The sequence below is a fragment of the Gordionus sp. m RMFG-2023 genome, chromosome 5 (assembly GCF_954871325.1).
Source record: "Gordionus sp. m RMFG-2023 chromosome 5, tfGorSpeb1-WG-v2, whole genome shotgun sequence".
In the NCBI taxonomy this organism is placed as follows: Eukaryota; Metazoa; Nematomorpha; class Gordioida; order Chordodea; family Parachordodidae; genus Gordionus; species Gordionus sp. m RMFG-2023.
This window is the reverse complement of record NC_088779.1, coordinates 15,548,171-15,562,727: the sequence shown is the minus strand read 5'-3', so window position 1 is coordinate 15,562,727 and position 14,557 is coordinate 15,548,171. Positions and strand designations below refer to the sequence as shown.

Sequence of the window (14,557 nt, the reverse complement as noted above, 5' to 3'; positions counted from 1 at the left end):
ATTTAAAAATATGATTCAAAATTTCAGATAATTTTTACCATCATTTTTGTGTTAAAGTTTGCACTTATATTGGAGTAGTTAAATATTACGGGGAAATATTCAACCCACATTGTGATGATATATAGCTCTGTGAATGTTGAACTACATGATAGGTGTATACGATTCTGTAGTTGCATCTGTAGTATTTATTATTTTTATAGAATATTTTTGTATTGCATGCAATCTGTTGATATACTTTACTGTACTGACTTATATGAATGAAAGGATGTTATTTGCGCAAACCATCCATTAGTGATCCTTCAATTGTTATGAATAGATCCAAGTATTTATTATTGGATAAAAATAAAACAGGATAGGAAGATATTTACAAACTAAACATGTTTTTCGAATAAATATTTAAAATTTATTTTAAAAATATAAAAATAATCAATTACTCTCTCTCAAAATTATTATTTATATATAAAAAACGTTAATGCTAAAAAAAATTTGTGGAAAAACTTAAAAAATTGCGATAGGTTTCCAATTGCGGTTTGCAGAAGTGAGATGTCTACGTGTAAACCAAAAAATTGCCGGAGTCTCCCCCTGATGGGGGGAGATATGGCAACCCTGTAGCATGAAAGGGTTATAAGAGGGAAAACATTAATTTTTAAACATATGGTCATAAAATATTTCTAAATATTTGTTATATTTTTTATAGTGTCATAATATATGAGAGTTATTTTAAATCATATTATAATTATTCACATTTTATATAAATATAATATTATAGCATATTTTTTTATAACGTTTATATTCCATAATTTCATTTCAATTCCTATAGAAAATTATAGGGGCAAGAATTTCTTTAAATTGGTAAAAGGGAAGTAAAATCCCTGTAACAAAAATTGCAAATTGGAGGGAAAATGCCAATATTATTATAAACATATGATTTATAAAATATGATACATAAGAAATATAACTGACCCAACCGAAACCCCTCAGAGATAGATATGGATTAAAAAGATCTTTAGAAATTTTATAAAGTCCCCCTCTCATCCTTCCCTTATGAACTAACATACCCCAATTAGTCTTGATTCAAATATATTTTTTTTGTATTCAGGGCAGTCATGGTATAAGTTGTTTATATCTAAGGCGGTTTAGTCGCCGCAGAGCTATTAACTTTATAATTGGCTAATTATAAATCTTGTGGAACACGTTCAATTATCCCTGTTTATAAAGCCGAAAGGTCAAAAATTAAAAAGTATTACGACTTTTCAGATTCTCATCCACCCTCAGGCTATCATTTTTTTAAGATTTTAGTTTAAAAAAATTCTTAAATCAATTGGAATTATGGATCCACTTTTAAAATTTTACAATCAACCATGTGTTCCGAGGCAATTTTAGTTTCCTTAAATCTCAATATGAGTATCCTTTTTCTTTTTTTTAAAAAAATCATGAGTTATTATTCCGTCTTGGGACGTTTTTTTTAAAGTATTTTCTAGGCATGTTTTAATTTTTTTATTTATTTTCAAACAAAAGATCATAATTTATATAATTATTTTTTTGCATAATTCATAAAAAAAAGCCTGGTCTTCCAGACGCCATTTTAATGTTAATAAAAAACATGAATCGCTTTAAAAATAATTTATGTCTAGGAACTTATATGTATTTTTAAATTTCATCGAGATGTGCCACCAACCATTCTACCCATAACGGAGGCCCCGACACTTCAATTTAACTTTCCGTAATTATTGTAAAAACTTGTTGAGAAAAATACATCCTTTTTTAAAAAAACTTTTAAAAACTTGAAAGAAAATTTTGAGAAAAAATTATATTTTTAAAAACTTCCAGTAACCTATGCACAATAGGAATAAGTTGATTGAAAAAATTCACAATAATAGATGGGGCTTTTACTGCGATAAAATTCAAGGCATACCTGGATGAATTATTCGCACTTTTACCTTCAAATTCATTACTTATAATGGATAATGCTCCTATACATCGAGCGAGGATAATTAGTGAGAATTATCCAAATATCATATTTTTGCCACCCTATTCGCCGCAATTAAATCCGATAGAAAATTTTTTCGGAGTAATTAAAATTCAATATAGATCAAATTCTCCTAAACCCAATAACCGAAATGAAGTTATTTCAATTATTACGAGTATTTTAGGCAATTATTTTACATATAATTTTTCAAATTTTTATTCTCACACCATAAAGTTTATTGAAGAGGGAATTCGATGCATTCCTTTAAATGATTGAATTTGTAATTGATTTATATTGTGTAATATTTTATTTACAAAGAATAAATAAATAATAAATTATTTTTTTTTATTTTGGTGTTTCGAATTGATCATAAAAAATTCTAAACAAATAAGAATTATCTGAAAACCCTAAATTCGAGTTTTCACTCATGTTTATTTAAGAAATTATTCAAATTTTATCCTGATTTTTATTCTTTGGATAACTAGAATAATGCTTTAAATTTAAAAAAGGTATTGTAAAAATCTTAGAAAATTTTTTTTATATAATATCTTTTAAAATTCTAATTTTTCCACTTAAACTTATGTCCAAAAAATAAAAAAAACTATATTCGATTCATAACTTTGACCTTAGTCTTAATTAAAGTTTAAGAACTTTATAAAAAAAATTTTTTGAATTCTCATTTTTCCACTTAAACTTGTGTCCAAAAAAAACTATTTGATTCATAACTTTGATGTTAGTCTTCATTAAAGTTTAAAACTTTAAAAAAAAATTTTTTAAATTTATATCAAAATGTTTTTTACAATAATTATGGAAAGTTATTTAACTATATAAGAATGTTTTTTCACATTATGAAAATGTGTTACAACAAATCATATTATTACTGTAAATGTTACTTTCATTTGACGATAAAGAATCAGAATAGTTAAATGAAAGGAATAGATTATCCGTATTCATTCTTCCAAGATTTCTATAAATTTATAGAGAAAAGGCCAAATTATTAAGAAAAATATGGAATAAAAAAAATATGATTTGTGAATTATGATATTTATCAATTCTTTTAACAAATTTTCCACATCCAGATGCTATGGTTTTTGCCCTCCCACTTCGTATAAAATCTACATTCATCAGAATCATTTAAATGCTTTAAAACCTTCCTAAATACTCATTTATAAAAGACCTGCCATCAAAGATTCGAATCAATTTTGGGAGCAAACCTGATTATCTCACAAACACTATGGTGGTATCCACCCCATTGCAATGGGCTATTTAGAAGATTATTAGCAAACATAATTGCCACGGGTCAATGCCCAAGGTCGGGTCTTAACTTATTAAGTATACATATCAATTAGGATATAATGTTAAGTGATAAAGCAAAATAGCTTCACATGCCATTTGTATTATATCCAAAATCCACCTCTTGACATGACATACAAGGCGTGTGCGCAGGAATTTGGTCTGGGGGGGGGGGGATAATAAAATTTTTTAAGAAATATTATTGTTATTCAAAAATATTAAGGATAAATTTATTAGGACTAATAACTATTTCTAATACACAATTTTAAATTAATGTGAATTATAAAAAAATTATATATATAAACCGGCATATAAAAAACTATAAAATAAATGTGAATTAAAAAATATAAACGGATATAATTGGCGGCATTGAAAAACTAAAAAATAAATGAGAATTATAAAATATAAAGTGAATATAATCACCATATGAATCACTTAAATGACCCAAAATAGAAATTTGAATTTTTTGAACCTTTAAAATTATATATAAAGAAAAAATTTAAATTTTGGAAATATAAATTAATACACAAAAGGTTTCTTAGGAATAATTGTATTTTGTATTTATAATGTAAAATCCAATCTTCATTGGGATTGTGCTAATTTTTCAATTATCTCATCCTTGCGGCGTTAAATGCCTATGAATATTCAAATGAATCAAACCATTCAATCTACTTTCAGAAGTTGTACTTCTTAGGTTGGTTTTTCAGAGACTTGCAGACCCGACCCCCGGGCCGGACCGTATTTTAATTTTTTTTAAATATACTCGGGCCGGGCCCGAAATTTTTTTAAAAAAAACACACGGGCTGAGCCACAAAGCACTCCTTTTTAAATTGTTATCCACAGAGTTTTGAATAAGTTTGCATCTTCTCATGATATGGATCCATTCTTCATGATGATCTTGATTATAAAATAATAAATTTTGATACAGGTACAGGGGTTAGGCCATATTTTAATTATTTTAAATATACCCGGGATGGGCCTAAAAATTATCCCAAAGGACGGAACCACCAAGTTGGATTAAGAAGAAAAAAAATATAAGTTGTATTAAGAAAAAAATGATCTTTGCTGGGATTCGAACCCAAAGCCATCAGAGTTGTAAACGACGTTCTTGCCGATTAGGCCATAGATGTTTTTAAAATTAACGATTTTTTAAATATATATTATAGAGAGGGGTTTTATATATATTATAGATAGATTATTTAAATAGATAGATCATATTATATATAGAAGATTATAGATAGATAGAATTATAGATTATAGATTATAGATTATAGATGATATAATTAAATATTATTTTTTTATTTCATAATTTATAAGTTTATGTAAAAAAACATTAAAATAATACATAAAGAACCAAATCAACCAATAACATTGGACAGGCAAATTAAACAAAATCTTTAAATAAATGAGCAGGAAGATGCACCAAAACCTGCCCATTGCAGACCTCTAGCCAGGATGACATCGGAAACAGCAGATCATAATGGATTTTACCTCTGCCAAAGAATCCATTTCTAAATGATATGTGTCTGCCACTTTTATTTTCCCATGCATTTACCACCAGAGGTCTGCAAATGACAATATTTTCAAGCCCAATGGGAATTTAGTTATTGCCCATCCCAAAGGACGGAACCACCAAGTTGGGTTAAAAAAAATACCAAGTTGGATTAAGAAAATTTTTATTTGCTGGGATTCAAACCCAATGCCTTTATATTTGTAAACGAGTCTCTTGCCGATTAGGGCACAGACGCTTTTCAAAATTAACGATTTTTTAAATATATATTATAAATTGTGACACTGTGACTGTGACAGTGTGACAAGGCTTTTATATATATTATAGATATAAATATATAATATTTTTAATATAATAAATTAATTTAAGTTTTAATCTTTATCTTTATTGAATGTTAGTATTTATGAAATCAAGAATTCAGTTATACAATTCTCGATTTAATTTTTAAATTTATACTCCTAAATTATTTGGTAAAAATGCCTCTGTGTAACTTAGCGATTTTGAATATATTTATACTAAATGTTATATAATTTTTTGTAATAAATAAAGGAAAACAAAGAAATCAGTATGAATCCTGACCAGGCTGCCACTAAAATACAAGCAGTATTTAAAGGATACAAGACACGAAAGGAACTAGCTAATGTTAATAATTGAATTATAATTAATTATGTTATGCAAATATTTGCTTATCGCACATTATGTAAAATAATATTTCTTATATCAAAATAAAAATAAATGAAATAAAGATGGAAAAAGTATGCTTTTAATGACTTGTGATTGAAAGCTAATCATAAAATGATAGTAGAAGCAAACCAAATTCTTTTAAACGAAATAAACCAGACCCTATAAAAGTCTAGTTATATATTTATAAATATATTTGTGGTGCTCTGACATTAATTGGCTTTTCGATAAATTATTTTTTAATCTCTAAATAAGTTTTAAGCTTTTTATACACTTCAACTTTATAAAAACGAACCATTTTCACGTTTTTAAATATCATATTCAAAATTTTATAATTTAGTTTAATTGGTGGAATTCGGACATCTCAAAAACAATAGAGGAAAAATAATGTTGCTATAAGAAATAGTAGAAAACAAAGACGGAGGGCGATTAATAGGTTTAGTAGCAAAATTAAGTACAAAGAGATCGGTAGCGATCAAGAATTCAAAAAGGCATCCAGCAAACGAGATAAAAAGAGACAGGATATGGAGGTGGTTCATTGCGTAATAATCACTATGGAGATGTTGTGATTATCAGCAAAGGGATTAAGGAAACTTGTACGAGAAGTAGGATAACTTACTAAATGAAGGATTAAGATGTTTACCATGATAAGGTTGATTTCTAGTTATAGATTCGGGAAAGATAAAAGTGAAGAAGAAGAGAGGTAAAGCAGCAGGTTTAACAAGACTGGCGAAATGTTAAAGACAGCGTAAGAAATTAGAGTGGAATAGATCACTGACCTATACAACCCCATTTTATGCTAGAGAACTACTCTAACTGGGAAAGGCGTGGTTATTCCTCACGGGAAAGGTGTTAAACTATTAGGTGTAGGACAATTTAGTTCCTGGAGCATAAAATAAAGGTTTTTGAAAGAACTATGAATGCGTTTTTTGTGGTTAGAGCATGAAATGAAAGTTTTCGAGAGAATATTAGAAAAGAACCATGGATGCGCTTTTAATTTATTTCTAATCTGCTTATTCATAAATTCATTTGTTATTTTATATTATTTTTGTAAATATTCTCTTAATTTATATGTATTTATACTCTCCAGCAAAATTTTTCATTAAAATATTTTCTCTATATTTATACCCATAAATGAATCTCGAAAAAGGAGAGTAAAAGAAAAATATTCTCTTAATTAGGATCAATAAAATACATGACATAATACAAATATTTCTATCTTCTTCCAATCTTTGCTAGAAAATCATCCAACGTTGGGATTGTATGTAAATCTTCCCACAGTGTCAGTATTTACCGTTTTCCATACATTAACAGTCGACGTTATCCACTTAAACCGATTCTTTACTGGATCTATCTTTATCAATGCCCCTATATTCAGTAACCTCTCCAACTCTCGATAGGTTTACAAAGTGGCAAAGGCACTCTTCTCTCCTAGAACCTAGGTTCAACGCTCGAGTCAATGTCTAATTGCACCTTGAAATTCTTGATTAACCCGGGTTTTCCATCAAAAACTTTATTAATTTAGCTAATACATATTCCCACCTATTTGATCCTTTAATTTTAATCTAATTATTCTGAAACTCCCATCTTAAACTATGATCCATGGTAATCCAAATAAGGTCGTATAATACTACTTTGTTGCTACTGCCGGAGGCTGTTGTATTTCTTCCTTCCATTTATTCCTAACAATTGTTTCACCTTTAACTACAGCTCTGAATTTCCATATGCCTTAAAGATGACTTAGATGATAATATTGGTTTATTTTTCCAATTCTTTCCTTGATTTTTTCGTACATTAAAGACACCTGAACCTTTATAAAAATTTCAATTAAGCCACAAATTATTTATTGGCCACCTGGTATATCGAATCTGGTAAATTATCATGGTTACTATACTTGTTTTACCACTGTGATTCACTTCTCTCATATTATCATCATTTCAGTTCATAATACAATTTCTATAATTGTCTGTATTTAGTACGTTTACCCCAATGTTTTTATAAGAAAAAGCATAATGACCTTTTCTCGCACACTTGTGGCAAGTCACATGCTCATTTATCGTTCTCACCTCTTTTCTTTACCCTGATTATCAGCGAAATCCTTATAATTTCAATTCTATCAATTTCGTTGTGAATATATATCTCTCCCCCATTCACCTAACCTCTCAAGACAGCCAATAAAATTTTAAGTTTATTAACCTCTTTTGTTATGCCCTTTAATAAAAATCGCCTTTACATGAGCTAATTATAACTCATTATCTATTTCTTTTTTGTTGTATTCTAAGTTAATTGTACTCTATTTAAGTTTATTAAACAACAATTATTCCATTAATAAAATCATTATCAATTTAATGTTGCCTGGGGCTATATTAGAAGGATAGTTTATTAGATTCATTAGCTCGATTTTTTATCATCATTTTATATAATATGTAAAATTTTATTTTAAGAAACAACGAACCAGATTTACTATTTATTTTTTAGATATTGTAAAACTACATTTTATTCAAAAGTTAATCGTTTGAATCTAAAAATTTGATCATATTAAGTTATATATTAAAGTGATGGTTAAACTGATTTGAACCAAAAATTGTTATTAAAGTTGGTTTTAGGGAAAGAAAAAATGGAAATCAACATAATCAACATTCTCCTCTCTGAGAAAATCTTCATAATGCATTACTTAGTCGCTAATCAAAACGATTATGGAAAGCGTTAAAATTCATATATATGCTATATATATATACCTTGATTGCATTGCTATCGTAACCTGATAGTTTTATGTTAGTTTTCAATTTTCATCGCCTTGCTTATCCCAGTTTTGATCGCTACGTGTCGTGGTAGGTTAGTGAACCTTATGTCTATATTGATTTGTCGTCGTCGGGATATCGTTAATTTTAATCATGACTTTGTACGAGCTTTACACTCGTTCGTACCTTGGTTCATGTTGCTCACGTACATGTTTAACAAGTTATTTTCTTTATTAGAATATTTTGTATTGTCGTCATCCGCAATTTCTTCAATATATAGTGTTTATTTTACTTGAATATCTTAGATTTCTATCGTTATATGTTATGATGCATTCTTTCTTTCTTTCTTTCTTTCTTTCTTTCTTTCTTTCTTCTCTTTCTTTCTTTCTTTCTTTCTTTCTTTCTTTCTTTCTTTCTTTCTTTCTTTCATTGTTATTATCATTTAGTAATCTGTTTTTTTGATGCTTACTCTCAATGAGTCATTTCTATTGATTACAAAAAAAAGTAAATTTCCCAAAAAATTTTTAATGTAGTAAAATAGTATTTTTTTAATATTTTTTTAACGCATATATAAATAGTATTATTGTTTTTTGGTTCCCATGATTGTCTATAATAGTTGTATTTAAAATTGTTATCATTGTTGAATCTATTATAATTATAATTGGCTCTTCGATAAAGTCTTAAAAAACCATGAATGTAAGCATTATTTCCTCTATCAAAGCTATATTATCTGTCGTGGTTGTAATACCTATTGTAGTGGCAGTTGTCATAATAATTGTCATGACAATTGTAGTTGTTGTCCGATGATGACGTATCGATTGTGAGTTGCTTGAAGTTTTGTATTAGTTTAGTACTTTCCTCGTATTCTAGTTTTCTATTTTACGATCTCGGCTTGTATCTGTCCATAATATCTCTCCTCAAGTTTGGATATAAATTTTTCTTCTTTGAGCCCTGATTCATTACGTTTAATGTCTCGAACGTCAAACTCTCTCTCAAGCTCAACATATGTCTTATTTCTTTAGATGAAGCGGCAATTCTAAGTTCTTTGATAATCCTTTCTCTCCCTGAGAAATTACATTCTTTACTTAAATGGCTACCGCGGGCCACCCAATTGATATATGTTTCTTCCTTTTTTTGGACTGCCTCAGAGCATTTGAAGACCTTGAATTATCATCTGAGACGAGTGTAGTAACTTGAATTTACTTCTAAGCGCGGGTCAGCGAGTTCGGCTACGGTATAAATTGCTTCGATGTTGACGAATTCTTCCCAGGTTTCACAGAAAGCAATATTGATCCCACTAATAAATTTATTAAAGTTCATATATAATGATCGTCGAAAACGCGAAATGCCGGACACTTGTAAAATAAAATATAACCGTAATGTATAAAAATTTGAAACAAAGTATTTAAGTTGCGTTAATATATATAAAAATAACAAAAAAATTAAAGTTAGTTTTAGGTTATTAAATTAAAAACAAAAATCAACATAGGTGATAATAAGAAAAGCAATGATGTAATTCCAATGGTAAATTCAAAAATGATTTTTTCCCCAATTTAAAAATCGGCGCTTCGCACTTATCATATAAAAATAAGAGATGGGACTTGTATTTTTTTCGCATTACCTAAATTTGTAAAATTAACCGATTTCCATTTAAAAATATATTTTAATATTATGCCCTTGTAGATTTTATTTTTGATGAAGATCAACATAAAAATTAATGATTTACATATTAAAGAAATTTTACAAAAAAATTGGAATTTTAAGTAAACATTGATCAAAAATCTTGTTTAAGATTCTCAAAAAACCTTCATTTTAAAAAATCTGATGATTTTTTAAATTCAAACTATTACTAAGTTTTGTGATTTATGTCAGTACTCAGCAATAAAAATCTTCTATGGATACCATCACTCAAAATCTCTCAAATTCTCAATATTGTCAGATTCTACTTCTCTTTCACCACCTAAACCTAAATAGGTATAATTTAAAAAACTTTCTGTTTAAGTACTTTGTTAATCACAATTTTGTGATTTAATTATTATGGAGAAAAATTTTCGTGTGCAGTTTTGATTTGAATTGTTTTGGAAGAGGAATTATTTAGTGGTAAATTTGTTAATACTATTGATTAGGGAATTGAAAAAATGTAATTAATGCTTGTATACAAATCAAAATTTAGTTTTATTTTTATTTTATTTCTAATTAAGAAATGATAATATTTATTTTATTTAAAATTGATGATACAATCTTTATAAGGAAATATTAATATTTCATGGGACTCACGCCACTGTGCGCCATTTCCTAGTGACACTAGATTGCAGGCCTTTGGTGATGTTATATTTTTTAATAAATAATTATGAAAAATTTTTTATTTTCAAAAATTTTGAATTATTTAATTTTTACTTATTTTATTTTCAAATTATTGCTTATTGTGATATATTTTATATATCTGGAGATAAGAAGGGGGGGGGGATTTTATTAGCTTAAAATATTTACAAGAACAGGAAAATTTCCAAAAGGAGGAATTTTCTCTTACCCCTCTCCCTCCCGGGTACGCTATTGTTTTAAAAACAGGGATGTGAGCCCAGGCCCTGAACCCTCATGAACCCTGGTATTTGGCTGATCCAAATCCGGACTATGACATTTTGTAAAAATGGAAGGTTCTAGGTGTCAATGGTTCTAGGTGTCAAAAAAAATTTTTTTTTAAAAATTACTTTAAATTGATGAAAAATAAATTTAAAAATTTTTTCGAAGAATTATCACTTTCTCTTTTTCCCATAGTTAAAAATTTTCTGATTTTAATAATATTTATATAAATTAACATGAAAATACCTTATAATAAAAATACGCTGCTTATCTACTTTTATATCTGTAAGAACCCCATATTATCAACCCTTCCTATACTTAATCGGTATTTTACCTTTGTTCCTTTTGGAGTTTGAATTGATTTCCGATAGTTTAAACAAAATATTCTTTATTAGTAATTTTCGAAGCACAAATGTTACAAAATTCAATAATTTAATAATTCTATAGTTTCAATAATTTCAAAAATCTCCAAAAACAAATATAGGCTAATTTTATAATCATATATCTTATCAAAAATAACTCATGATTTTATATAATTATATTTCTTTTATCAAAAAAAAAATCCCATAATTTTACAATAATGTTTTTACAATTATATTTGTAAACGAAAATATTTATTCATCACGTGTTATTCAATGTTAATTATAATCCAATCAACCTTATTTATTTCGGTTGATTGGCATTACATAAAATGAATATAAATACGTATATAAAAATATGACAATATCAATTTTAGAAAGTGATATATTGGAATGTAGCAGTATTATATAGATGTTATCAGGGGCGGACTGGCCATAGTGGGCATTTTGCCCACGAGGCTGCGAGAAAATGTCGATTTTGAGGCCGATCGGAGGAAAATATAAAAAAAGAGGCCGATTAGAAAAAAAATAATATTATTATGTCCATAATATTTTCTCTTATCATTTATTTTTAATATCGCATTCCTTGAGAATTATCATGTAATTTACTATCGTCGCTTGACGCTATACATCATTATCACGTGCTTTTCCTTGTTTTTTTTTCGAATGAAGTGAATCGCTTCCTTTTGAGTGAGTACGAGTAGAGTGTAAATTAAGTTTTAATTAATTTATTATATTATATTTTTATACATTCATTTATTGTAGAAATAATATAACAAACTTTTGTTATTGTATTGTTCTTAATTCAAGAAAAGAAATCAAATAAAACCCAGGTATAATAATAATTTTAATAAATAAATTTTTGATCAATTTGATTTTCTAAAGTTTCTTTTAATATTAATTTATTGTTATTTTATTATATTATTACTAACTAAGCTTAACTCAACGAACACAGATTGTTAAAATCTCACCTAATATTTGAATTGCAACAATTTACTAATCATTTGCAAACATATCTAATTTAATATTTATATAGCTATTTTTTGAAATGTATGTAAAAAGTCAAAAGTAAACAACTTATTTATATTTCATAACCCATAGATAGTAATTAATGTTTTTTTATTATTACTGGTTGGTTCATCAGATTTTTATAAAATTATATTTCCAGTTCACATCTTGTAATATTTTTTTAGCCTTAAGTTATAAATTAATAATAATAAATTTTTTATATTATCATGCATAGAAATGCCAAAAGGAAATTTAAGGGTGGAGCTGAAAAATTAAGAGAAAAAGATGTTGCTTGTCTCAAAGCAGCTAGTGCTGATCCAAAACAACTTAAATTATCTTTCTTTGATAAATCAGTACCAAGTATTTATAATACTTGTACTTCATATTAAAAAATCTATTATCTTAGGAATATCAGCAACTACCTCCCATTCACATCTACCTGAAACAACTACATTATCTGCAACATCTTTTATTATTGCATCAGTTCAATCATTGCCATACCCACCTATAACTATATTACCAACCATTACAGCAGATAAATCATTCACACACCCTGAAAATAGATTATCTACAATTACAGCAATTCCATCTTTATTATCCTCACACTTGTCAGAAGCAACTACATCAATACTGCCTTTAGATATTTCACAAAGTGGATTATCAGAATTGGATATGCATAAACATGAAAATTTTAAGCTGCAATTAACAGCTACTATACCACAAAAACTTGCATTCTTAATGCAACATCCTATACAACCAATAAATAGTAAATATGATAAATTATATTATCGAATGGTAATGAATAAAAAAATACCTAGAAAATGGATTACAATAGAACTAATGTGCAATAAAGCCAAAGCTGTGTACTGCTCAATCTGCCTGGCATTTGCAGTATGTGAAAACACTTTTACAACAGGCTCAACAAATTTTCGTCATATGCATTCAGTAATTAAAATACATGAAACAAAAGTACATATTAGTACTGTCGAGGCCTACCTCAGATCATCAAAAAATAAGTCATTTGATAATTCAATTAGTATAAAAATATTAAATGAAAAAAATCGACAAATTTATAGCAATGTCCACATAATAAAACAAATATTTGAAATAATAAAGTTTTTAGGCAAACAAAACTTACCCTATAGAGGATCAAATGTTACTGAAACACTTAACCACTTTGAAAATGAAAATTTGAATCATGGTAATTTCCTGGAAATGATTCGTATTATATCAAAAAATGATCAAATATTAAGAGATCATTTAGAGAAGGCTATTTTAAAGAGCAAACGTAGAAAAGAAAAGCTTAAACTCTCTGAAAAATCAAAATCAAAGGGAAGAGGTTCTCTCATAACCTTGTTGTCGAAAACAACTGTTAACAAAGTTATAGATGTTGTTCTTGATCAAATCAGGAATTTAATAAAAAAGGAGATTGGTAACAAACGTTTTAGTTTGCAAATGGATAGTATAGTTTGCAAATGGATAGTACTCAATACATTAGTGTTTATGATCAAGCAACTATTTGCCTACGATACATATATAATGGCAAAATAACAGAAAGGCTCTTTGCACTTACAAAAGTTACAAACTCTTCTGGAAAAGGATTTTTTGATATCTTGAGTGAATGCTTTTTAAAACATGGAATTCAAATGAGAAATATAATTGGAGAATCATTTGATGGTGCGGCAAATATGCGGGGTGAATTAGTTGGGTTGCTAGCTCTTATTAGACAAGAGGCTCCAAGTAGTTTGTATATTTGGTGTTATAGTCACATATTAAATCTATGTATATGTGATTCATGCCATAATGTTGAAGGCAAAAATTTATTTGGATTGTTGAACAGACTAGCAACTTTCTTTGGTATATCATATAAAAGGATGGATGCTTGGGTGAAACAGAATAACTCATCTGGCCAAAATAAGTTGAGAAGACTGCAAAAAATAGGAGAGACAAGGTGGTGGCCACATGAAAAAGCCCTTAGATGAATATATGGCAAAGAGAGCCTACTTCCAATAACGATAAGTGCCTTACAATTTATAATTGATAATAAATCATTTGAGGCAAAACCCTCACCAGAAGTGATTGATAATTTATGTAAATTTAAGACTCTAAGTACTTCAATAATATATTTAGAAATTTTTGAAATAATGGGGCCATTGTCATTATATCTTCAAACTAAGAATTTAGATATTTTATCAGCGTGGAAAATGATAGAAGATGCCAAGTTTTCTGTGCCATCTATAACTATTACTTCAATTAAAAATAAAGCAACAAAATGGCTTCTAATTTAAATGGAACACTTTCATATTTAAAGCTCCCAAAGAGTATCTGGGTACAAACTGCTCTGCCAAAAAATCGAATAGGACGAGTGAAGAGAATATATAGTGACGAAGGACAAGATGAACGTCCTCAAGAATCG

At 27.8% G+C, this 14,557-nt stretch overlaps 1 protein-coding gene across 1 annotated transcript in view; it reads left to right on the top strand.

Annotated features, from left to right (window-relative positions):
• The window catches only part of LOC135929936 (abnormal spindle-like microcephaly-associated protein homolog), a 52,906-nt gene extending 47,389 nt beyond the window's left edge, over positions 1–5,517 (top strand). The window contains exon 6 of the mRNA XM_065466687.1: positions 5,322–5,517. Within this exon, the coding sequence (XP_065322759.1) occupies positions 5,322–5,426 (105 nt within the window). The 3' untranslated portion in view covers positions 5,427–5,517. The remainder of the gene's footprint in view (positions 1–5,321) is intronic.
• Positions 5,518–14,557: the final 9,040 nt, after the last annotated feature.